The 27,412-nt window shown below is 42.4% G+C and overlaps 1 protein-coding gene across 2 annotated transcripts in view; it reads left to right on the plus strand.

The window, feature by feature from the left end:
* Positions 1-3,235: 3,235 nt before the first annotated feature.
* The window catches only part of dnajb12a (DnaJ heat shock protein family (Hsp40) member B12a), a 32,400-nt gene continuing 8,223 nt past the window's right edge, over positions 3,236-27,412 (plus strand). For both annotated transcript variants that reach the window (XM_060853997.1, XM_060853998.1), the window contains exons 1-4: positions 3,236-3,427; positions 22,095-22,275; positions 25,018-25,163; positions 27,217-27,402. In XM_060853997.1, the coding sequence (XP_060709980.1) occupies positions 3,295-3,427; positions 22,095-22,275; positions 25,018-25,163; positions 27,217-27,402 (646 nt within the window). In that variant the 5' untranslated portion in view covers positions 3,236-3,294. The remainder of the gene's footprint in view (positions 3,428-22,094; positions 22,276-25,017; positions 25,164-27,216; positions 27,403-27,412) is intronic.

Here is a 27,412-nt window from a genome sequence, read left to right on the forward strand (position 1 = left end):
GTTGGGCTTTTATTCTGTTGTTCGTTGGTTGTGCTGGATGCACCTGAGAAAAATGAAACGTGGGATTTGAGTCCTAGACAGGCGCAATGTTGAGGGAGTGAGTGTTGAACTGTCAGAGATACTGCTCCACAAACCATGTGTTACACAACTCCTGTCTGTGTGGTCGTAAAGGCAAAACACTACAGCTGCTGGGAATCTTGGAGAATTTTGCATACTGTCTAAAAGCTCGAACATTTGTGATAACTTTGGGAACTACAGAAGCTTGATTTCCAGAATAGGTCCCCAGTGAGGTGTAATGAATCGTTACACTTCATACTAATCCAGTGTAAGTGAGTAGCTTTGAAAGTTGCTCCATAATTAAAATTTTACATTTTTGCTTCATATTTTGCTCTATGTTTTCCCAAGCATTTAATGGAAAGCATTGCATTGAATGCCAGCAAAACATTAAAACAAAATAAGGAGCAGATTAGCGGTGTAATTAATTAAGTTCTATGAAAAAAATTGAGGAGCTATGATTGCAAATTATGCCATTAATGCAGCCTTAATTAGTTCTGTATCATAATTAGACTGCCATTCTGCTACCTTGTAACCAAGTATACTCATCAAATGGTAATTATATGACAGAATCTTAGAATTGAATAATTGATACGGCTGAAAAAAATGGTTATTTGTCCCAATACTGTTTTTTTTAAATCAGTTGCAATTCTCTCCTACCCCTAATAGGGATATCCCTAAATGGGTGACACAGTGGCTAGCACTGCTGCCTCACAGCGCCAGAGGCCCGGGTTCAATTCCCGCCTCAAGCGACTGACTGTGTGGAGTTCTCCCCGTGTCTGCGTGGGTTTCCTCCGGGTGCTCCGGTTTCCTCCCACAGTCCAAAGATGTGCAGGTTAGGTGAATTGGCCATGGTAAATTGCCCGTAGTGTTAGGTGAAGGGGTATGGGTGGGTTGCACCTAGGTGGGTCAGTGTGGACTCGTTGGGCCGAAGGGCCTGTTTCCACACTGTAGGTAATCTAATTGAAAGCTGTGCAAATCTTTTTCCCCTTTGGTACAAACAGCTATAAAGTTTCAAGTATACGATTCATATTTATTCCTGCTGCCTTTGGTAGATTTACACATTAATGAGATTAGAATTAAAGAGTTAATAAGACACTGGGTTTGAAATTACACAGGCTACTATGGGAAATCAGGATGTCAGCAAATTTATCATTCCCATGGCTATTATTTAATTAGCAACAGATGTGCAACACTGTTCAATCAAATTACATCTTACCAAAGTGCCAACAAAACAACTGTACTAAGATGTTACCTTCTACATCTTCACAATAACCCTAAGCACATCATAGCCAAGGATATATTTCTAGAGGTGTGTTCAGTTTCTGTATCATGTGATAATTAATCTGCCAACAGCAAGGTCCCACAAATAACAATAAATTCCTTGTATCAATAATAGCTCAGTGGATAGCAATCTTCTAAGACAGAAATTTGCAGGTTCAAGCCATTCACTGGGACTTTGGTATGAAAAAAATCAAAGCTAATACTTCAGCTTGTTAATGATGGAGGTCTTCTGTTTCGGAGGGAGCAGTCCTTGCTATTAAACTGAAATTGTGTGGCTGTCTTTTCCGGAGAAGACAGAGATGAATTTTCCCCTCGGAGGGCTGTGCTAGTTTGGAAGTCTCTGCCTCAGAAGGAGGTTGAGGCTGTGACATTGAATGTTTTTAAAGCAGAGGTGCAGATTCAAATTATTCAGGAGAATCAAGACTTATTGGGAAGAGAATGTGGAAATCAAAACACAATCAGATCAGCCATGATTTTATTGAATGGCAGAGCAAGCTCAAGGGACGGAATAATCTACCTAAGTTTCTATTTTGTATGTTTGTTCAAGAGACATCCCTGGTGTACCAGATTGCATTTATCCCTCAGTCAACAACACAAACATAATTTCATCACTGAGTCTTGATGGGACTTTGATGTGCATAAATTGGGTTTCCTCCAATACAATAGTTAACTATACTTTGAAAATATTGGTTGTGAGGGGCTTTGAAACACATAGATATCACGACAAGCGACACAAATATGTATGTCTTTACTTTAGAGTCAAAGAGATGTATAGCACAGAAACAGATCCTTCAGTCCAACTCATCTATATAATAGAGAATCCCTACAGTGTGGAAGAAGGCCATTCAGCCCAATGAGTCCAACAGACATCCCATTCAGATTCATCCCCATACCATATTCCCATATCCCTTGGCTAACACACCTACACATCCCTGAACACTACAGGCAATTTAGTATGTCCAATCTACCTAACTTGCACACATTGGACAGTGGGAGGAAACCGGACCACCCAGCAGAAACCCACGCAGACACAGGGAGAAAGTGCAAACTTCACACAGTCACACAACGGTACAATCGAACACCGGTCCCTGGCACCGTGAGGCAACAGTGCTCAACACTGTGCCGCACCAGATATCCTAAATTAATCCAGTCCCATTTGGCACATAACCCTTAAAGCTTTCCTATTTATAAACCCATCCAGATGCCTGTAATTGTATCAGCCTCCAGCCTCTAGCAGCTCATTCCATGCACGCACCACCCTCTGTGAGAAAGTTGCACCTTCAGTCCCATTTTTCCCTCTCACCTTAAACCAATGCCCTTTACTTGTGAACTTCCCAACCTTGAGAAAAAGACCTATTTATCCTATCTGTGTCCCTCATGATTTTATAAACCTCTATAAGGTCATCCTCAGCCTCTGACACTCCAGTGAAAACAGCCCTAGTCTATTCAGCTTCTGTCTGCAGCTCAGATCACTCCACCCCAGTAGGGCTGCCAGAATTGAATGCAACATTTCTTGGAAGTTGCTATTCCTTCCTATAGAAAAATGGCCTCGTAAAGGCTTCACTGTCACAAATGAGCATGCTTCTTTACCTACAGTAAGATGGCGACACTACTGGGTTTGGACAGTGAGTTTGCGCTATCTCGTGGTAAATTGTCGTGATGTTTCTGTCGCAAGTAGACATGCGTCAACCTACAGTAAAATGGCGTCGCAAAGCGTCACAATCACAACTGAGTATGCGCCGCCTATACAACCGCCGAATCGTTTCGCAACGCGTTCGGTTGTTTTCGTCACAGATGATGACGTTCCCGAAACCGGACCGCCCACGGCACTCGGGTGTTTCCGTCACAGATTATGACGTACAGCGGCTCACCCGATCGCCCTCGGCTGTTTCCGACCTCCAATGTGACGACACCAAGAGAACACCGGCAGTGGCCGTTCAACCCCAAAGCCCCGAAATGGAAGGAAACAGAGATGAGGCGGAACGCTGTACGGAAATCGGTTTGAACGCGCTCAAACATGGCAACAGGGAAGAGGCGCTCAAGTTCTTACGGAAGGCTCAGAAGTTGTACCCGTCGGAGAAAGTGAAAAGTGAGTATGGCGGCGTTGCCGCTGTGTTGAGTTAAACTGCGGCCTGGCTGAAGGCTGGGGTGACGTACTACGCATGTGCGGGTCTCCGAAAGGGGCAATGGGAGTTGTAGTTCACTGAACCGTAGAGCGCCTTTCTGAGGCCACCTGTTGGAACTACAACCCCCGTGGTGCCAATCGGCTTGGCTCCCATAAGCTCACCTCCCAGCATAAGGCCATCTCCTCAGTGTAGACACTGGTAAAGGCTTGTGATGAATTTAGGCCGAAGAGGCAGAGGAATGAATGTACTTTGTAACCACGTAGAAACGAAGGAGCCCCTGACAAACTCCAGCTTTGACAAGTGTCACTGAATCGATCATCAATTTCAGATTGAAAGCCTACCTGTCACATTCAAAAATAAGCCTAAAATTTCCCTGTTTTGTTGGTCTGGCCTAATAATGGTCAATCTTCTCAGCTCTCTCAAGATTAATACGTTAGGTTTTAACATCGACATGGGGTACAGAGAATACACACGGGCCTTTCAGAGACTCCTCACAAGTAATAATTTCATGGGATTTTTACACAGCACTCTGTTATTAGTGTGTGTTTTGTCATTAATCACTTATACTAATTCCATTTTTCAGCACTTGACCTGTGGCCATGTATGCTGTGCTGTTTCACATATTCATCTCACACTTCTTAAATATCTTGATGATTCCTGCCTCTACTCTTTTAGGCAGTGAATTCCAAATACCAGTGCTGTGTGGTGAAACATTGTATTTCAAATCACTTGTAAACTTCCTGATCCTTATGTTAAAACTGATTATTGAAGCCTTTACTTAAAGGAAAGGTTTCTCCCTACCTGTGTCTCTGGATGTGATATGTTTGAACACCCTTATCAGGTTCCACTCTCAGTTAGATCTGCTTTCTCTGCTCTAAGGATATTTGCATGAGGTTCTGGATTACTAATGTTTTGACATTACCTCTTCATCATTGTGGCGTAACAAAATGAAATTCCAAAGTTTCTCTTGTCTGTATTACTAGCAGAAAGCGAGGACTGCAGAAGCTGGAGATCAGAGTCAAAACGTGTGGCACTGGAAAAGCACAGCTGGTGGTTTCAAGCATGAGCTGACCATTCCTGATGAAGAGCTTATGCTCAAAACGTCGACTCTCCTGCTCCTCGGATGCTGCCTGACCGGCTATGCTTTTCCAGCACCGCACTTTTCGACTCGTCTGGATTACCTCTTGCCCAATGTAGGGAAGATGTTTCCATTGGTAGGAAAGACCAGGACCTGAGGGCACAGCCTTAGAGTAATGGGAAGACATTTTATACCAGAGATAAGGAGAAACTTCTTCAGCCAGATTGGTGAATCTATGAAATTCATTGCTATAGAAGGCTATGGAGGCCAGGTCATTGAGTATATTTAAGGCGAAGATAGGTTCTTGAGTATCAAGGGTTACGGGGAGAAAGTGGGAGAATGGCATTGGGCAACATCAGCCATGATTGATGGGCTGAATGGCCTGATTTCTGCTCCTATGCCTTATGGTCTAAGGTAGGTTATTGCGGTAAGGATTAATTAGAATGGTCCCTTGACCCAACAAGTCCACACAAACCTTCCAAAGAGTAACCCACCCAGACCCATTCCCCTACCCCTGACTAATGTACCCTAATGCAATGGGCAATTTAGCATGGCCAATTCATCTTTGGATTGTGGGAGGAAAGCCATGCAGACACAGGAAGAATGTGCAAACTCCACATTCGCCCGAGGCAGAAATTGAACCTGACTCCCTGGCGCTGTGAGGCAGCAGTGCTAAGTACTGAGCCACTATGCTGCCCAGGTTGAAGGTATTGAATAGTGGAAGCTTAAATCTCACAGAATAGAGAGGTGAGGTATTTGAAATGTAAAGATTTTTTTTTCACAGGACTTGACTGAGGTAGATTATAGGAGCACTTTACTCCAAAACTCAGGTCACAGTCTCGGAATGAAGGGTCAGGCATTAATGATGCAGAAGAAAAAATTTCTTCACTCAACAATTTGTGAATCTTTGAAATTCTGTACCTCAGAGAACTATAGCTGTTCAGTCTTGCAGATATTCAAGACAAGAGTTTAAGATTTTTAAACATTAAGAGAATAAAAACAATACTGAGTTAGTGCGAGAACATAGTTTTTTTTGTTATTTGGTCATAGGATGTGGATGCTGGCAAGGACAGTAATAATCATGCTTGAGAAGGTGGTGGTGAGCTCCCTTTGGAACCATAGCAATGCTTAGGATGTAGGTACATACATCCTTGACTTGATTTTGACCGAACAACATTGAAGGGATGTTTATGTATTTCTAAATCAGAATGGTAAGTTAGTACCTTGGAGGGGAATCCTAGGTCATGGTGTTCCCATACGTCAGTTCCCTCCTCCTTTCCAGATGATGAATGTAACATGTTTGGAAAGTGCTGCCAAAGGGGCTTTTGCTGTGGTGTGTGTATTTTATAGATGGCACACATAGTTTCCATTGTGTCTATCTGGTAGAAGGAGAGAATATTTAAGGAGGTGGATGGTTTGGATGGTGTTGAACTCCTTCAAAGTTAAAAATCACAAAAGTCAGTCCTTTATTCATGTGAATCAAAACCATAGGTTCTTCTCTCATTAAATCAAAAGCCATGAAGGAGTTCATGATGTGAAGGGACTGGGGTGGACAAAGTTAAAACCACACAACACCAGGTTATAGTCCAACAGGTTTATTTGGAAGCAATAGCTTTTGGAGCGCTGCTCCTTCATCAGGTGGTTGTGGGACAGGATCCTGCTCCATTAGTTACCTGATGAAGGAGCAGCGCTTCGAAAGCTAGTGCTTCCAAATAAACCTTCTGGACTATAACCTGGTGTTGTGTGGTTTTAACTTTGTCCACCCCAGACTCTTCACATCATGAACTCCTTCATGGCTTTTGATTTAATGAGACAAGAACCTATGGTTTTGAAGGCAGTATATTCGCATGAATAAAGGGCTGACTAACTAATAGAAGATGGAGAGTTGGGATAAAGGGGGCAGTTTCAGAATAGCAGCCTGTAACAAGTAGAGTGCCACAGGGATGAGTGCTGGGGTCATAAATATTTACAATACATATTAATAACTTAGATAAAGGAAGTGAATGTACTAATGACAGGTTTACGGATGACACAAAAATAGGTGGGAAGGCAGGTGCTGCTGAGGGATGTAAATGGGTGAAGTTTAGATTAGATTAGATTACTTACAGTGTGGAAACAGGCCCTTCGGCCCAACAAGTCCACACCGACCCGCCGAAGCGCAACCCACCCATACCCCTACATTTACCCCTTACCTAACACTACGGGCAATTTAGCATGGCCAATTCACCTGACCTGCACATCTTTGGACTGTGGGAGGAAACCGGAGCACCCGGAGGAAACCCACGCAGACACGGGGAGAACGTGCAAACTCCACACAGTCAGTCGCCTGAGTCGGGAACAAACTTGGCAGTTTGGGAATAATGTGGGAAAAGTGCAAAGTTATGCACTTTGGAAAGAAGATTACAGGAACTGAATATTATTTAAGGCTGCAGAGGGTTGATCCAGTCATTGGCAGATTTCCTTATGATGAGAGGGTGGGTATGTTGGGCCAGTACTCACTGGAGTTCAGAAGAACGAGAGGCAACCTTATTGAAATAAAGAAGGTTATTAGTGGGCTTGACAGGATTAATGAAGAGAGGTTGTTCCCACTCTTAGGAGAGACTAGGACCAAAGAGTTTAATCTCAAAGTAAGGAGTTGTCCATTTAAGACTGAGAAGGAAAAGAATTTCTTAGACAGTAGTGAATTTACCCTCTGCTCATAGACTCTCTCCCAAGGGGAACAACTTCTGTACATCTACCTTAGCAAGCCCGCCAATGTAATTGATTAATTATCCCAGAGAGGCCCGATTCAGGGTGATATCTAACAACTAACAACACAGATCCAGAAACTATATTTGTGCGATTTGAGATTCCATGCTAGTGAAAAATAATCACCTACAAAGAAAGCCTTTGCGAATTGGAAAAATAGTGTGGCATGGTGGCTCAGTAGTTAGCACTGCTGCCTCACATTGCCAGGGACCCGGGTTCGATTCCAACACCAGGCGACTGTGTTGAGTTTGCATGTTCTCCTCGTGTCTGCGTGTGTTTCTTCCAGGTGCTCCGGTTTCCTCCCATAGTCCAAAGATGTGCAGGTTAGTTGGATTGGCCATGCTACAAATTGCCCCGTTGTGTCCGTGCATGTGCAGGCGAGGTGGTGGGGTGGGGGTGGGGGGTTAGCTGTGGTAAATGCATAATTACAGGATTGGAGTGGAGTGCTCTTAAGAAGGTTAGTACAGACTCAGTGGACTGAATGGCCTCTTTCTGCACTGTAAGGAGTTTAATTCTATGAAAACAAAATCCTCCTGGGGAAAAGAGATGTAAACATTTGCCAGTGTTATGAAATCTTGAAATAATAACGATGAAAGATTTGATAGAGGTGATTTCCTTGCTGGTGAGGAGACAGTTCACGCAATTGGGTAAAAAAAATCTCCTTGCATTTAATGGGATTGTTAGCAGCAGATGGACCATCATTTATCTATGCAGCGCATTTGTCTATGCAGCGTCATTCAGCTTCCTGACTCATGTCACTCAAGCTAGCTTTGAGAAACAGCTAGATTAGTCATCATCCGTGTATTATCATTTACAGTCCAAACTAAACTTTTAAAGCACAAAACTCTGAAAGGCTATTGCAGTTCCTTCTAGAGCTCAAGTTGTGGAGGACATATTTAGCAAGAGGCCACAAGGAATTTCCTTATTTGTAGTGCAATTAGCTGTGATAATGAGTTGCCGGGAAAATCAGGAGCTGTGAGTAGAGATTCAATAGGATTAATATCAAGAAACCACTCTTTTGTTGGGAGAATCCAAAATGTGGGGGTATGATAGTAAAACTAGAGCTAACTTGTTCAGATTGAAATCGACAGGTACTTTTTCATCTAAAGATGTGTGGAAATCTGAAAGTGCCTTTGCAAAATTCTATGGATGGCGTGGTTCTGTTGAAATTTTTGGGACTGAGTGCTGATTTGTGTTAGCTGAAATAATGAAGGAATTTGGAGGAAAGATAGATAAATGGAGTAGAGGCAAGTTTAGTTATCATCTAAGGTATTAGCAGAATAGGCATCAGAAGTTATCTTCCATTCTGGAGGATGTCATAAGATGGTAATCAAATGCCTTTTTAATTTGGTCTGATCTCATTGAAGGAAGTCCCATTGAGAGCTTCGGTCTTCCTGGAAAAGCAATACTAAGATAGTCTTTTACTGCATGGAGCTTCTCATTTGATATGCTGATCTGTCATTGAGGAAGTTGGTAATGTATCATGTGACTGAGCAGGGCTGTTAACATTTACAGTTCTTTGCTCATATTGATGTTTGAGCATCGTCTTTCATTTAATATCATTTTGAAAATAGGAGCAGCCTTTCCTTGTATCAGTGTCGATCAGTTGAAAGCAATCAGATAGGATATTATAGTCTTTAAGCTGTACTCCAGAAGTTAAATAATGAATTTAGGCTGAGTTGGAAGGGCTTCTTTGTGACATTTTAAAATCTGTATATCTAAATACTGCTGGAATCCTACATTCAGACAGTAATGTCTCCCATAAAGCTATTTCTTTCCAATATTCTATTATTATATCAGCAAAGTTTCTGGTTCAATTATGTGTTCCTATGTAGTTTTCAGCTACCTTCCACCAGTGCTTAACGTGGCCCCAGTCAGATTTACTAATGATTTGCTAAACCAGATAGTCTCAAATCTTTGCTCCATGGACTTGAGGAGCAGGCAGATTGACGAGGAAGATATGTAAAGGATTTCTTTGGGATTGGGGATGTAGAAGGTGGTTATGAAGGAGTGGCTAAACTAGATTGCTCTAACCATCCCTGACTCTCTTCCTTTCTTTCCCATCTCGTATCTCTAACTGCCTTTAAAAGCCTGATTAGGTGCTCTGATATTAAAAAAAATCCTTGAAATGCATCAACAATGACTGTATAATTTCACTGAACAGTGATTGCATTTATATAGCATTTTTAAAACAATAAAATATAGCAAGGTAATTTATAGAGGTGCAGGGAGATACCGTGCCTCATTGATAAAGTGTTCAGTAGAGGGGGCATTGGATGAACAAACAAAGACATGGCCAGAACTAGGTTTTGAGGAGACTTTTGAAAGCAAAGGGGGATATCCATTTTGATTTACTATGCCTTATTCTTGGGGGCATCATTGATCAGGCCAGCGTTTGTGGCCCTTCCCCAGTTACGTTTGAAAATCATTGGCTTTGAAAATCACTTCAAAGTGTAAGAAACAAACTCAACAAAATTATACGAGATTACCAAAGCTGGAAACAAGACAATTTATTTTACGATCTTGCAAGAAAGGACCCCAATTGCAGAAAGCAATTGAAGTCATGATTATTCAAACTACTACACAGTTATACTTTTGAGCTGCGTGAGGTCACCTCTCCCAACTCCTGCATTACCCAATCTCTCTTAGTATTTCACCTCTGCCCATCTATGCGCCACGCCCATTGCCCCCTTCCCCAGGTTGGCAACCTTCCTCTCTGTAAGTGCTGACACACATTATTTTGTCAACAGTACATCAAGATCTGGTTTAACATTTTGTATCAATTCTGCTGGTACATTCCATCCTCGGACATTTCATTAACTTGTATCATTTTGTATAGCCCAAGCATTTCGGTTATCTCAGCTTTTTGCTGAAAACATAATTTTTAAAAAGAACTTATTTACACACCAAAGTTAGTATTTAATTAACCACAATTATACACTGAAAAGTAGAGATACTCTTCCCTAAATACCTGCAGAGTTAATAGTTGTCTTGCTGTACCCCTTTTCTGTATGCTTTTTCTATGTCTGCAAAAACAACACTTTTCCCCATTTCTAACAACTCCCCCATTTCTTTTCTTTTACCATTTGTTGTTTTTGCAATTTTATTTTCTGCCTCTTTTCACTCTACGGTGCAGAAGTTCACAATCTTGCCATTTCTGTCCTTCTAAGTCTGTCTTTTTCAAACTCCAGGAGTAATCTGCTACTCTCTCTTTCCTGCGCTTGTATTGTTGTCCTCCCAAAGACATTACCAGCTTAGTCATTGTCCATTTTAACACATTGAATCCTATCAGTAAACCTATAATTATTAGTAATACATGTATGCCTAAATTAGCTAACCATTTTCCTCAACTGGTCAGTCTCCAGTCACCCCATCCCCATCTTTCATCTTTTCGGAGTTCATCTGCAATTTCTCTTATATTGCTTATCTTTTTCTTTACTATTTCTGCCTTATGTTTCACTATGGAAGAGGTGTCTGGGATGAAGGTGCAGTATTCCTTACCAATCAGTGCACAAGTTTCCCCTTTTTCGGCCAAGAGATAATCTAAAGCCATTCGATTCTGTAAAGCTGTTAGTCTTGTTGCTATCATTTCGGTGGTTATGGCTGATATCTGGGATTGAGTTTCTCCCATTGTGCTGGTGGTATCCACCAGTTTCTGTATTACCATCCCTGCCCTTGGAGTGCTGTAGTTTGGGAGTAGTGTCTACAGCAGACAGTCTTCTTCAGGGACCTCTCGGGTCTTACGTCTTATCCTCCCCCTCCTTTCTTTGATTGGGCTATTTGGAGGTGAGGGACTATATAAGCGAGGTAACAGCAACCACTCTATCCTTTCTTGTTTTAAGGCAATGCTTCATCAATGTCATTACATGCATTTATTTCCATACATTCGGTCACACGAATGTATTTTTCCCCGGGAATAAATGGATGGGCCTTCAGACCATATACCCAATCTGTCCCATTTAATACTTGGGGAGTGTTCGTGGCAGTGGCTTGGTTGGTATGGATGCAAGATGATTTTCCTCATTGGAAGGGTGCGGCATCATTCCGATTACAGAAATTGGTGGTATTCACTGCTCCTTTTGGTGGGGAAATTCTAAGGCTATCGATAACACACTGGGTTTTCAGGGCTGGCCTTGGGAACCATCCCTCAAAGTTATATTTGCTCCTTTCAGATTCCCACTTTGTATTATTTAAGCCCGAGTCAAATTGTTGTACATCGTATATTTCTCTTTTGGTGAGTGGTATTACCGAGGTGGGGATCCCAGATTCGCCATGGTGTGGGATCTCTGCACAGACCCAACAGTTGGCAAGTCCCTCTTGTTTGGCATAATTTTGGCATAGTGTAGTGAAGTGATTTTTCCCGCTTCCTTGAACAGTTAGTACTACTAACCTCATAATACTAAACCAGTACCCACCCATCTCTGAACCCTGCCTATCATCCTATCTTAATCTTTTAAGCGCCAGGGAGAGGTGAGTCCACGCAACCCTTACAATCAACACAATATATATCATCAAACACTAAAAGAGTCTTTTATCTTAGTTCATTCCCTCTTTCTCAGCTTAACTTTCAGAGGGTTGTCTGTACCACACTTCAGGCTCACTGCCTTTATTCCTGATGAAGGGCTTTTGCCCGAAGTGTCGATTTCGCTGCACTTTGGATGCTGCCTTAACTGCTGTGCTCTTCCAGCACCACTGATCCAGAATCTGGTTTCCAGCATCTGCAGTCATTGTTTTTACCTGTAGGATGGGCATGCTACTCTGCCAATGGGGCGTTCACAGGACCTTTGACGCGAGTGTGATGACTCCACCCTTTCTCAGCAGTCTGGATAGCTGTCTCAGTAGTCAGGAGGGTTAGGAATGGTCCCTCCCAGCTCGGGTGGAGTTTGGTATCTTTCCAGGTCTTGATCAGGACCCAATCACCCGATTGTCGAACTCAAGTGGAGGTATCTGGGTCAACAGACCCTTCTTCCTAAGGACAGACAAAGAAGAGCTGAGCGCCACAATACAGTCCTTTAAAAACTTATCATTGAACTCTACAGTTGGTAATTCCCCTCTTCCGCCCAAGAAAGGTAATCCAAACATCATCTTATAAGGAGAGAGACCTACATCATGTCTAGGAACAGTCCTAATGCGTAGCAATGCGATAAGTAAACACTTTGTCCATGGTAATCGAGTCTCTAGGACTAGCTTAGATAATTGCTTCTTTAAGATTTGATTCATTCGTTCCACCCACCCAGAGGAGGGTGGGTGCCAAAGGGGTGTGGAATTCTTGCCATTACTTCTTGTAGAATCTTGGAAGTAAAATGGCTACCTTGGTCTGAATCTATACTTTCCACTATTCCATATCGTGGGATGATGTGTTCAAGGAGGGTTTTCACTACTCCTTTTGAGGTGGCTAATGACATTGGGAAAGCTTCCAACCACACGGTTAAGTGGTCTACTAGGTACTTCTGTTTTCCCACTGGGGTAGTTCGGTGTAATCCACCTGTATACTTTGGAAAGGCCTCACTCCTGGGTTTCTTCCTCCTTTGAGCCCTTCCCTTATTATTTTATACATACTTAGAATCAGTGTAAATTGGCCCATCCTGATTCTCTAAGTGTTTTAAAGCTTGATTTAATGCGTACAATTCACAGGTCTGGGCTGACCATGTGTTAGGCAGCTGGTCTGCCTCCACTGTTTGGTTTTTGTTACCGTCCACTACTACATATCCATTGTGACTTTTTCCTTCCACTACTCTCGATGATGCATCAATAAACAATCTATCCCATCATGTAAAGGTAGATCTCTCAGGTCCTGTCTAATTTTGGTTTGATACACTATGATATCTGAACAGTCATGTTCTGGATTCTCGTTTGTCTAGGGGTTCTCCCTTCCATAAGAAGGTAGCTGGGTTTAGACAGGTGTCTGTTGCTAACATCAGGTCATCTTTTTTCCATCAGGATGGCCTCGTCAACCATCTCCCTGCCTTTTGGTTTAACACAGTTCTGACTTGATGGGAGGTACTCACTACTATAAGACTGCTCCATCTGCTGTCTTTGCATCTCAAATCCTTTAGTCCCTTTTCCTCCCCCACAGCAAACAACGGGACACCCCGAAGATTTGAAACCGTAGGTATCAGGGAGTATATATCACTGCTCCTTGTGGATTCAGGGTCGCTTCTTTAACTACCTCTTCGATCAGTCCATTTCCCCTTACTTCCAGGTCATTCACCTTCGGATGTCCATTTATATGAACTATCACTATTTCTCTCGGGAGTAACAGAGATTCCAGCACTTGTTTTATCAATTCCTCATGAGCTAGTTCTTTTCCTCTGCTATTTATCGGTCTTCTTTCTAGCCTAATTTTTTTTTGAAGATATGTGCACTCCAAACACATATTTGGAGTCTGTACATATCGTTCCTTTTTGTTTTATAAGATTCTGAGAGCTCTTTCTAGGGCATAGAGTTGACAAGTTTGGGCTGACCAGCCATTAGGCAGTCTCTCAGCCTTGATAATGCTTCCCTCTGTCCCATCTACTACAGCATATCCATTGTGCCTTTTACCCTCAATCATCTGGGAGGCCCCGTCGATAAATAAACGAGCTCTCACATGCAACGGTATGTCTCTTAAGTTCATTCGCACTTTAGTCGGATATTCAGTAATATCAAGGTAGTTGTGGATTGCCAGGGGCCACCCCCCCTCTCTCCGCCACAGCTGGATTCAAGCAACTATCTGTGACTAACACAAGGTCATCCTGTTCTATTAAGATTGTCTCATATTTCAAGATCCTCGAGTCTGTGAGCCATTGTCCTGCTTTCTGATATAAGAATTCTTTGCCTTTTACTCCAGAAACCTTGAGACTTTTGTTAGTTAATTTAACACTGCTAGGTCTAAAGCTTGGGGATGATCGTGCTGCTCCCATATCCACTAAAAACACTGTTTCCTCTCCTTCAGGTCCCACCTTTAAATTTATCAAGAATTCCTGGTGGGTCCCCGGGGGCAGGAACTCCTGACACCCCTATTCTTCATCAGGGTTCATAAACGGCACTGCCTTTACTCCCTTTTTCGGATCTGGACACTCTTAAAGTGACCTGTCTTTCCACAGCAATAACATCCCGCCTGTGGGGATTTCCACTTTGATCCTTGTTCCTGTCCACTAGACCCCTTAACATCTCCTCCCCGATCTCTTCTCCTCCCTTTATTTTCAACATACTGCCCGCCACCATTCCGATTTCCTTCTCCTTTTTTAGTTTTGTCCTTTTCTTTCTGCTTCTCATGTTACGTTGCCAGATCAATTGCTGAGCCGATTTATCCAACTAAACAGCTTTAGGGCCACCTCGTGGCCATTCCTCATCACCCAATGTTTTGTTTAGACCTTGATTTTTTTAAAAGAAATATTGCAATATCAAATCTCAAATATCAATTTATGCTTATCTAACTTCAAAGCCTGTTCCTAAATATACATTTAGGAATCTTACGTGTGTGTGTGTGTGTGTGTGTGTGTGTGTGTGTGTGTGTGTGTGTGTGTGTGTGTGTGTGTGTATGTATATATATATGGATATATATGTATGTATTATAAATTCGGTTATTCAGTGTTTAATATTTAAAATGTAAAATGCATACAGTTCCCAACTTTGAAATCCACTATAATTACCCGGTTTTAGTCCCTTGATCCAAAATTAGTTTTCTTAAGTAGTCCTGACCAGTCATTGCTCAATTACAATGCTATAGGTCGTTTAAAAAAAAAATTCTAATGCATGAATAATGGCCGAATCCAAGGTCACCGATTTTAACCATAGGATTTTCTTTTTTTTTGATTTATTACAATCTAATGTTGAACTGAGACTTCAACTGTCCTCCACAAATCACTTTTATGTAAGGATAGAAGAGATTAGTTAGAAACTAATAGTAAGGTAGTCATGACCTGTAAAAAGAGCAGGGGATAATATTTTATTTCATAACCTTGCAAAATCCTTAACCTTAAAAGAAATCATGTTAAAATTTCCATATTGGAAATCAGATTCAAAACAGTCCCAGATCTCAAGCTCCAGGGAACATTCAATCACCAACAAACAAATGTGCATTCAGACTGAATCACCAAGGGTTAAACTTTCTCTCTCTCTCTCTCTCACACACACACACACACACACACACACACACACACACACACACACACACACACACACACACACAGTGCCACTGTAATTCACAGACACTTTGAGCTTCCTGCAATGACTCCTCTAGAGTTGATGTGACCACATAACTCCTAACAAGAGTTATGTGGTCACATCAACGCACCCCGTCCCGCGGCAATACCAGACAGCAAAAACCATTGTCAATCTAGGTCGCCCGAAATTTACCTTTACCCGGGTCTTATGTACACAAGAGTAACCCGACCGAACCACCACGTCTTAGTGCCCTTCGCGCTGCGGCGAAACAGCAAGTAATGCTGCAAATCCCAGCCGCCCGAATGCGGGTCTTAAGTTCATAAGAGTTATCCGACCAACCCGCCGTGTCTCCATGCGCCTCGCTCGTGGCAACCCGTCGCATCTTATTTCATCTTGTCAGTGGCAAAGACCAACAACAAATGTCGCTGCAAATCTAGATCAGTCTTGTGTACATAAGTGTTACCTGACAAACCACCATGTCTTAGCGCAGCTAGAACCACAGCGAAACAGCAAGCGCTGCTGCAAATCTCAGCCACTCCCGAATGCGGGTCTTAAGTCCATAAGAGTTACCCGACCAATCTGCTGTGTCTTAGTGCGCCTTGCTCATGGCAAAGACTGACAGCAAAACAAAACCCGCTGCCTACACCAGTCGCCCGGATAATACTTATTTAAGACCTTTTTCTTACCCGGGTCTTGTGCATAAGAGTTACCTGGCCGAATACGCCGCATTGCATCTACACGTCTTGTTTCCAGGGTCTCTCAGTCCGGATCTCGCTCACCCGAGCAGCTGTGGCAATAGGGGAAAGTAGAGACCACCGAAATCAGCGGGGTACACCTTCTCCGATTTTTTCCAAAATTGCCGAGCGACCAGAGCTTGGGATCCCGGACGAGCCCCCAAATCTATAAGAAACAAACTCAATAAAATTATACAAGACTACCAAAGCTGGAAACAAGACAATTTATTTTACAATCTTGCAAGAAAGGACCCCAATTGCAGAAAGCAATTGAAGTCATGATTATTCAAACTACTACACAGTTATACTTTTGAGCTGCGTGAGGTCACCTCTCCCGACTCCTGCATTACCCAATCTCTCTTAGTATTTCACCTCTGCCCATCTATGCGCCACGCCCATAGCCCCCTTCCCCAGGTTGGCAACCTTCCTCTCTGTAAGTGCTGACACACACATTATTTTGTCGACAGTACATCAAGATCTGGCTTAATATTTTGTATCAGTTCTGCTGGTACATTCCATCCTCGGACATTTCATTAACTTGTATCATTTTGTATAGCCCAAGCATTTCGGTTTTCTCAGATTTTTGCTGAAAACATAATTTTTAAAAAGAACTTATTTGCTATAATAATTACACACCAAAGTTAGTATTTAATTAACCACAATTATAAACTGAAAAGTAGAGATACTCTTCCCTAAATACCTGCAGAGTTAATAGTTCTCTTGCTGTACCCCTTTTCTGTATGCTTTTTCTATGTCTGCAAAAACAACACTTTCCCCATTTCTAACAAAAGGGCTATTAAGAATCGCTTTCCTTGTTGTGAGTCTGGAATTAAGGCCAAACTCTGTCCGAATGCCAGATTTCCTTTCCTGAGGGGCATTAGTTAACCAGACTGTTTTCCATGGCAGTTGACTGTGATTGCTTGGTTGTCAACAGGCTAACTTTCAGATTTTTATTGAATTCAAATTTCGTCATCTTGCCATAATGGAATTCAAACAAAGTCCCGAGGACATTAGGCTGAGGTTCTGGATTACTAGCCCAGTGAGAGCCTTCTCCAGTGCTTAATGGGCAAGGGTCAAGTCCATTTGAGCATCAGTCCAGCAGCCTCATGATAATGGTACTGATCTGGTATCTCAGGTCTTGAGTTTCAATCTCACTGTTGCAAGTTGTGAAACAGATTTTTCAAAATCTTTGGCTGGTGTGAAAAAGTAATGAGAAAAGTATGGAAACCCAAACTAATTCACTGTTGTCTGGGAAGGGAAATTAATACCTACACTGGCCTGACCAACTTGAGTCCAGTTCCACGTATTGTTGAAAGAGTCTTCCACTTGTTTGTCGAAACCGAAGTCCCTGATTCCTTGGCAGTAGTTGAACAGAGTGGACCCCTCTCTCTTTGTCCTGGCCAACTCTCCTTCAGCCAACGGGACAAGTGAAGAGATTTATATAACATGACATGGTGCATTGTTGGCTTTGATACACTTGGGAAGGACCGAGGAGATAAAAGGTGCCAAATAAATACAGATCATTAATTATGCAAAAACTTTTTGTCCTGCTACAGCCAAGGTCGAAAGAGTAGAATTGAAGTAAGTTGTACAAACTATGCTTGCATTCACCTGAATTTCAAAACGATGATCTAATCGAGGAATTTAAAATAATGAAGGGATTGGGTTGAGTACATAGCCAACTGATATGACATCTGAGAAATTGAGAAAGCCCAGAATTTGGTCTTTTCAAAAATGTAAAGAGGTATTTTAAAGATGACTGAGTTTACAGAATAATTAAAGGTTTGGAAAAGCTGAGTGCAGCATATTGCTTCCAAGTAAATACAGTAATGAGGGAGTCAAGTGAGCACATGCTCAAACTAAGATAAATTTAGCACTAATTTCAGAAAATCTTTCATACAAAACATAATCAACACTTTGGCCTGTTTACTATAAAATTCTAACAGGACTAGACAGAGTGACTGCAGGAAGAATGTTCCCGATGACCAGGGATTCCAGAATAAGGGGTCACAATTGAAGGATTTGGGGTAGGCCATGAAGACTGAGATGAGGAGAAATTTCTTCACCCAGAGAGTGCTGAGTCTCTGAAATTCTCTGCCACCAAAGGTGGTTGACGCCAAAACATTGTATGTTTTCATCAAGGAGACAGATAAGGTTTTTAGGGCTAAAGTCATCAACGGTTATGGGGCAAAAGTGGGTACAGAGTTATATGATAAGTCGTAATCACATTGAATGGGGAAGCAGGCTGAAATCTTTTTCTGTGTTTCTCTATCTGTAGTAATGGTGAAAACAATGGAACAGCAAGAGGCCGTTCAGCCCCTTGAGCCAGTTCCACCATTTGGTTAGATCTGCAGTTCAACTTCACTCCTCACTCTACCCCTCTCTTTCATTCCCCAACCTAGATTTTCACTACCCTTCTGTGAGAAAGGGCTTTCTGACTTCAGACCCAAACAATCTAGCTCTAATTTTAAGGTAGCTTCCCTTTTTATTCGGGTTACTCTATCAGAGGCCACGGTTGGCTCTGTATGTACTCAACCGAAATCCCTTCATTATTTGAAATACCTTGATTAGATCATTGTTTTGAAATTCAGGTGAATACAAGCATAGTTTGTACAACTTACTTCAATTCTACTCTTTAGACCTTGACTGTAGCAGAACAAAAGGCTTTGGCATATTTCATGATCTATATTTATTTGGCACTTTTTATCTTCTCAGTCCTTCCCAAGTGCATCAAAGCCAACAAAGCACCATGTCATGTTATATTGTAGGAAAAATGACAGTCAATTTGCAGACAGCAAGCTCTCACAAACAGCAATGTAATAATGACCAGATCATCTGTCTTTGTGATGCTGATTAAGGGATAAATATTGCCTAGCGCACTGGAGAAATTTCCCTTGCACTTCTTCAATTAGTGGCACGGAATCTTTTGCATACACCTGAAAGGCCAGACATGACGTTAGTTTAACAACTCTTCCAAAAAATAGGCGACTGACAGTTTACCATTCCCTTAGTACTGCACCAGAATGTCTGTTGAGTGGGAATTGAACACACATCTTCTTGGCTCAGCATGCTATCAGTGCTGATGTCTTACCAGATGGATTCTGCATAAACACAACCATCCTTTCATTTTTGGTAAGTTTCGGGTTGTTTTGTTGTATAGACATTAAAATATATTTGGTTCTGTTTGCTTAACCCAAGTTCTAGACTAATAACAGGATTTGAAATTACTTAGAAGTAATCTGAAATAATGGCATTTACATGAGCTCATTGTAAGGCTGTGCTATTATGTAGGCTGTGCAATTTACAGAATCAGCACTGAGGCATACAAGAGGCCGAACATCTTTTGGAGGAGCAGGGAATAGGCATAAATATATTTAATTCAATGTTTATTTGCATAAAGGCTGCTTTTAGGATTGTTGACAGTTGTTCCTTCACTTTTGATTTTAATTGCAATCTGTGTCTATAAATCCCTGCACCCCTGAGCATCACTTCTATGTTTGTGCATTGGTGATATTCTTTCTGAAAGCAAGTCCAGTAGCGTGGTGGCTCAGTGATTGGCACTGCTGCCTCACAACACCCAGAATCTGGATTTGATTCCAGCCTTAGGTGACTGTTTGTTTGCATGTTCTCCCTGTGTCTCCAGCGTTTCCTCCGGGTGCTCCAGTTTCCTCCCAGGGTCAACAAAGATGTGGCACAGTGGATTAGCCATGCTAAATTGTCCATAGTGTTCAGGGGTGTGCAGGCTAAATGGATTACCCATGGTAAATGCAGGGATAGGACGGAGGAGGGGCTGGAAGCTTTGGAGGATTGGTGTAGACTTGATGGGCCGAATGTCCTCTCTGCACTGTAGGGATTTTATGATACAAGTCTTTCAAGGGGCAGATAGCTCAGTTTGTTTCCATCTTCGCAATTTCTATTTTCAGAGTGTCTTCTCTTAAGTGAGCTTCAACCAAGTCTAAAAAACCTCACTTGTACTTGATGATAGATGGGGAGGCTTATCTGCAGCCATCAAAATAATGGACATCAACCCAATATTCAGAATTGAGGGTCTCGCTTTATGCCTAGCTGAAGTGTCTGAAATGGGGCTCCCCTCCAACTTTCCTGAATTGCTTGATGAAAGACATTTCTCCTAAGCCAGTCAATCTTCTGTCCAGGTGTAAGTCTCCTGTTTGATGTCAATCCAATATTTAGAATACATATTTTAATCTCTACTTTCCAGACCATCTGAAGTGGGGCTGATCCTATTGCCTTCAGAGCTATCAATAAACCAGAGACTCGTTGCTTCAATGTATGACTTCATGAGCACATACTGTTCCTGGATAAAATATTCAGAAAAGCAACCTGCATTAGATCATATTAAGAGGAATTTATTTCTATCATTCAGTTAATATGCAAATAATGATCTGCTGTGACATGCATTCTGTAGCATTTCTCTCGGAGGAAAACTGAAAATAATTTTCTTAGATTCTAACTGAACTGGAGCAACACTTAACTAGAAAGGTTGAGAGTGAGTGCATACTGCAGCTTTCTCAATTTATTTTGGAATCAGTTTTACAGATATCACAGTGACCCAAATTTCTGATATATAACTGATTTGAATTTGGCAGAAGCTGAGAGCTTCCTGCACAAGGATACTGTGCCTGAGGCTCACTGAGTAGATGTATTATATCTTCTGTTTGTTAGCTCAGTTGGCTGGACAGCTGGTTTATGATGCAGTGTGATGTCAACAGCATGGGTTCAATTCTTGCACCTGCTGAGGTTACCATGAAGGTCCCAGCTTCTCAACCTCACACCTGGTGTGAGACATGGTGACCCTCAGGTTAACCTCCCCACCAATCAGCTTTGGTGACTTAACCTTTTATTTTCAATCTGTTGTACGGTCACAAATGAAACATCTCAGGCTCCCACTGCTTATATACAAGAGAGTCTCTCAAATTGCAGAATAATGATCTGAACATCAAGTTGATTTTCATGCATTCCAAAATATCCTCACCAGAAATATGGAAACAAATTCTGAATGTTGTGTTGAGGGATACCAGCTTTTGTGTTCAGGAATGAGAATGAGTGTTTAATAAACCAAGATGTTTTTTTAAACAGTAGGCCAAAACAAATAGGAGCAGAATTAGGCCATTCAGCCCATTAATTATGCTCAGCCATTCTCTCAAGCCCCTTCTCCCCATAATCTTTCATCCCCTTACTCATCAAAAACCCATTTATCTCTGCCTTAAATATACTCAATGACTTGGCTTCCGTAGCCTTCTGTGGCAGTGAGTTTCACAGTTTCACCATCCTCTGAAGAAATTCCTCCTCATCTCAGTTCGAAATATATTGTATTAGACAGCAAAAGGCTTTGATATTTACGAGTGTTTTATTGTAAACGTACAGATTAGCACCTTTCTCTGTCTGGAAGCCAGTTCCCCACTGGTGGAACAACACAGCTCTTTTTTTAAGTCTTACTTTATGAAACTAAACACCAATTCAGCAACTACCAGTCACCCAAACTGCGATCATTTCCGTCACGGACAATGTAGCAGTAACAGACATCAAAACAAAAAGGGCAGGAAACAATGGAGGGGAGCAAAACAAATTAAGTTGGTGGAGGAACATCGCAGTTTTTCTTTTACATGAACGTAGCTCATAAATGCTCTCAAACAAGGGTCAAACAGCTGTTCTGTTTGATCCATAAGAGGACCTTTTTTTTAATACTGATGTACAGTGGAGTTGCATAAATAATTGGGAAAAAATAGTTGGAGAGTCATAGGAGAATCTTTTTCTATTTCTGTTTTGAGCTAATGTGAGTAAATTATTGTATTCAGATTTAGTGAAACCCTCAACCAAAGGTCTGTCACAAGTCTCTCTGCAGGTGTAGTGTTTCTGGACCTTGCCTTCAGAGTAACACCTTTTTCTTTCTCTTCTTTCCAGACTTGATAGAATCCATGACGCAAAACGGCCATCCGTCTGGTAACTTCACCCCATCAGACACTACAGATACATCGGAGTGTCACCAAAGGAAAAGAACCACATGTTCCAGCTCTGGATCCAGGGAGGCAACAGGAGAGACGGCAAAAAATTACACTCCAGATCAGTTTGAGGCCGTGAAGAGGTAGAGATGCGAGAGTGACCAGGGGAGCAGGAAAAGATCACTGTGCCATATGTTCTTTTTCCGTAGGGTTGAGGGGAGATGAGCCTGGGATGCTTCATCAGAAATTCATGCTAGCTGTCTGCAATTCATGCTGTACTCTCAAAAGCTTTTTTGATTAGGATTGTTGCTGAAAATGTGTTGCTGGAAAAGCACAGCAGCTCAGGCAGCATCCAAGGAGCAGGAGAATCGACGTTTCAGGCATGAGCCCTTCTTCAGAAATCCAGCAACACATTTTCAGCTCTGATCTCCAGCATCTGCAGTCCTCACTTTCTCCTTAGGATTGTTGGGCAAGGTCAGAAGTCACATAACGCCAGATTATAGTCCAACAGGTTTATTTGAAATCACAAGCTTTCAGAGCCCCACTCCTCTGCCAGGTGAAGGAGCAGTCCTCCGAAATCTTGTTATTTCAAATAAACCTGTTGGACTGTAATCTGGTGTCATGTGACTTGTCCATCCCAATCCAATACTGCCACCTCCACATCTCAGGATTGTTGGGATCCCTCTCCCTGACTTAAAATGATCAGCTACTTCTTTTGAACGTTTCACCCATGCAGAAGAACTTGACGCTTATATCTAAAGTATACACATGTGGGATTCTGTTGCCACCAGTCATCAACAATGGGATAAAGTCCATTTGTTAAACATAATTATTTGACCAAATTTTGAGGCATTTCAGAACTTTGCCGCCTCTATTACAATGCCAATGGCAAGACTGATGGGAAACACAGGTAGACACAATTCCTATAGAGACAACAGACAAGTTGGACGATGATAAATGCAAGTGATTCCAAGGCAACACTGTCAATTCAGCTGCATTCTGATGATTGATCTAAACCATTCAGAATACTTGTGTAAAAGCTGGAGTGTGAAATCAGCTCACCAGTTGACGCAATGTGTCTCTGCCAACATTTTTTTAAAGCACTAACTAATTAATCCCATTGCCTTGCACTTTCCCTTTAACTCTGCAAACCCCTCCCCTCCCTCAAGTACAAAATTTTCTTTTGCAAGTTACTGTTGACTTGGTTTCGTTTTTTTTTGGATTAGTGGTGCTGGAAGAGCACAGCAGTTCAGGCAGCATCCAAGGAGCAGCAAAATCGACGTTTCGGGAAAAGTCCTTCATCAGGAATAAAGGCAGAGAGCCTGAAGCGTGGAGAGATAAGCTCGAGGAGGGTGGGGGTGGGAGAAAGTAGCATGGAGTACAATAGGCGAGTGGGGGAGGGGATGAAGGTGATAGGTCAGAGAGGAGGGTGGAATGGATAGGTGGAAAAGAAGATGGGCAGGTAGGACAGGTCATGGGGACAGTGCTGAGCTGGGAATTTGGAACTAGGGTGAGGTGGGGGAAGGGGAAATGAGGAAATTGTTGAAGTCCACATTGATGCCCTGGGGTTGAAGTGTTCCGAGGCGGAAGATGAGGCGTTCTTCCTCCAGGCGTTGGATGGTGAGGGAGCGGCAGTGAAGGAGGCCCAGGACCTCCATGTCCTCGGCAGAGTGGGAGGGGGAGTTGAAATGTTGGGCCACAGGGCAGTGTGGTTGATTGGTGCGGGTGTCCCGGAGATGTTCCCTGAAGCGCTCTGCAAGGAGGCGTCCAGTCTCCCCAATGTAGAGGAGACTGCATCGGGAGCAACGGATGCAATAAATGATATTAGTGGATGTGCTGGTAAAACTTTGGATGTGGAAGGCTCCTTTAGGGCCTTGGATGGAGGTGAGGGAGGAGGTGTGGGTGCAGGTTTTGCGGGTCCTGCGATGGCAGGGGAAGGTGCCAGGATGGGAGGGTGACTTGTAGGGGGGCGTGGACCTGACCAGGTAGTCACGGAGGGAACGGTCTTTGCGGAAGGCAGAAAGGGGTGGGGAGGGAAATATATCCCTGGTGGTGGGGTCTGTTAGGAGGTGGCGGAAATGTCAGCAGATGATTTGGTTTATGCGAAGGTTGGTAGGGTGGAAGGTGAGCACCAGGGGCGTTCTGTCCTTGTTACTGTTGGAGGGGTGGAGTCTGAGGGCGGAGGTGCGGGATGTGGGCGAGATGCGTTGGAGGGCATCTTTAACCTCGTGGGAAGGGAAATTGCGGTTTCTAAAGAAGGAGGCCATCTGGTGTGTTCTGTGGTGGAACTGGTCCTCCTGGGAGTTTCCATTGCCCTTTTAGGCAGAGTATTCCAGATCATCATAACTCACTCCCAAATCTCTGTTTTCTGTCCATCAATCCTTCAGCCACAGGAAACATTTTCTTTCTCTTTACTCTTTTAAATTTTTTCCAGGTGTTGAACACCTCCACAGAATGTCTCCTTGACCGTACCTACTCCAAGAAAAACGATCCTTTAATCATCCACGAGACCATTCTAATAAGTGCCCTCTGCACTCTTGTTATTGTTTTGATGTCCTTCCTAGAATGGTTTGCCCAGATCAGACACAGTTAAACATAACTTACTTTCCTTTTTCTCCTGTTTAGCTAAGAACCATTTTATGTTTAGTTTAAATGGCCTTCCCAACTTGCCCTGTCACTTCTAGGAACCTCTTAATGTTTATCCCTAGGCCTCTCGATGCTTGCTCTCCCTTTAAATTTGCACCACTTTGCTTATTTTGCATCTCCTCATTCTTTGTGCCAAAAGTGCACTATCTCCATCAGAACAGTTTAATTCCTCATGTTGATCTGCCTATGTTTATTCATGGGATACTGAAATATTGCTGTGTTTCCTGCTTGCTGTACAGAATAAAGAAGTGTAAGGATTACTACGAAATCCTAGGGTTAAGTAAAGATGCAACAGAAGAGGACCTGAAGAAAGCCTACAGAAAACTGGCTCTAAAGTTTCACCCTGACAAGAACCAGGCACCAGGAGCTACAGAGGCATTCAAAGGTGAGTCGACATCCAGCTGGTGTCAGACTTCCAGTGTAAGTCACTTTGGCAAAAGAATGGTTATAATTCCATTGGATGTCATCACTGAAAGGAAGAACGTATTGATGAAAGGAAACCAACCTTGGCAATAATTCCAAAGATCCCACAAACACCAATAAGATAATTGAACACTTTAAATCATATATTTTTTGATGTTTGCTGGAAGGAAATCAACCTGATCAAGACAGGATCTGCTCCTCGTCATGTTGTTGAATCCAGATGTTCATCAGGAAAAACAGGCAGATCCTTTTGCTTAATGTTTCCTGGAGTGAGACTCAAAACAACTATCTTCTGATTCAGATATGTGCATGTTATCAAACAAACTAATCCATAGCATTAGTCTTACAGGCCAATTAAAAGCCTGAAAGATAAGCCAAAAAAAAACAAAAACCTATGATTGTGATTTTGGACATCAATTCCAGAAGTTGCTCAAAGTGTTGAAAATTAGATTGACTGAGCAATGGCCTTTCCACGTACTTCCAGTTATTACAGGCTAAGTCAAAGTCCAAGGAAAAGAAGCCAGGAGACACAGAGCCTGAGAATACAGGACAGACAGTAGGGTTCTTCACCTCAAATTCACACAAGTATTCTAATTCATCCCCAATGTAAACTCTCCTTCTGACCTAAAACTAAAGCAAGATATTGAAGATGCTCATGACTAAAATAAAAAAGGAAGTCTTTGAAAACTTCCAACTGTTGGCAGCATCTGTGGCAGAGAACCAGCTGAAGTTCCCTGTCCAGTAACTGCTGTGCCAGAAGCTCCAAATTTCATTGCCAGCCAAGAACAAATCTGTCTGTAAAACAGCCAAAACAGGTTGAGTATTCAACCTGTAAACTTGTGCTAATCTCAGGTGGTAAGAGCAAGGACGTTTCCTGGGTCAGCCTTGTAATGAATTGAAAGTTGGAGTCTCCACCGTCACTATTCATAGCTCTGGTCCACAACGTGCATGTAAAAATACACGTTGGCACACTAACTTGGACACTTTGTGGGGGAGGATGCTGGTTAACTCCATTGGGGTTGGGTGGTCAGTGTAGAAGAGACTAGAGCCAATAGCATGGAGTTCAGTCAGGCTGAGGTGGACTTGGGACCTGCATCCTTTCTCTACTGGAAGACTCCTATGGAGCAAAGTCAAGAAGGTGCCTATTAAAGCTGGATGCTGTGCCAGAGTTTGGGGCTTCTTTCTACTTGTGTGAGCCCAGATGGGCTGAAAACCCCTTTATCAGTCATATCTGTTTTGTGCTGTTTCAAACATGGTGTGAAAAAGGTTTTGAAATTCTCAGATCATGTAAAATTGTTGGAGGAGGAGGTTACAAGAAGGGAGGGATTTGGGACTGTTCCATATTTCTTCTGTTGGTCTAAGTAAATCTTTTTGGCCTCATCAGAAATAAGAGCAGGAGAAAACCGTTTAGCTTCTTTAGCTTGCTTCACCAGGAAGCAAGATCACTGCTGATTCCTCCATTAAGTCCCATCTTCCCAATCCAGCCCTTGATTCCTTTAGTACACAAATCCCACCATTTGTGGACTTACATTGTGCAAGTCATCATTTACTTGATTCAAGTAAAGCCCAAACATGGCAGACTGTACATGAACTATATGAGTTGCATTCCACTCTAGGAAGTAATTTTTTAAAAATTCTTTTCTTTAAAACTGCGTATAAACTAAGATTGGACATAGAGTGCACAAAAAGGTGTACTGTACATTTTGCATGGAAAAGCAAATTTACAAATGTTAGGCCATCATTGGGACTTGACTATACTCAATGACTGAACATTTACTGCCCCCACCCCAGTAAGGAAAGAAAGAGCTAAAAAGATTCTTAAAATTCTGAAAAAGATGTTTTTGCTGCCAGGTTGAACCACAGTGCTTGGAAATTTGGGTTATATTATCATTTAATGGTTTGGGTTTGAATGCTAAATAGTTATTTCAGCCAACGAGAGGGAGCGGTCTTTAGTTTAGAGATCCTTTGTTTCCTCTGACCCTTTACAACTCTGATCCAATGCTCCTTTCCTCTAGCTATTGGGAATGCATACGCTGTGCTAAGCAATCCAGAGAAACGGAAGCAGTATGACTTATACGGTGATGAGAAACAGGCTGCTAACCGACACAGTCATGGTGCCTCTGACTACCATCGAGGATTTGAGGCAGACATCTCACCTGAAGACCTCTTCAACATGTTCTTCGGTGGCGGATTTCCCTCTGGTAAGTTTTT

This window comes from Hemiscyllium ocellatum, chromosome 43 (genome assembly GCF_020745735.1).
Source record: "Hemiscyllium ocellatum isolate sHemOce1 chromosome 43, sHemOce1.pat.X.cur, whole genome shotgun sequence".
In the NCBI taxonomy this organism is placed as follows: Eukaryota; Metazoa; Chordata; class Chondrichthyes; order Orectolobiformes; family Hemiscylliidae; genus Hemiscyllium; species Hemiscyllium ocellatum.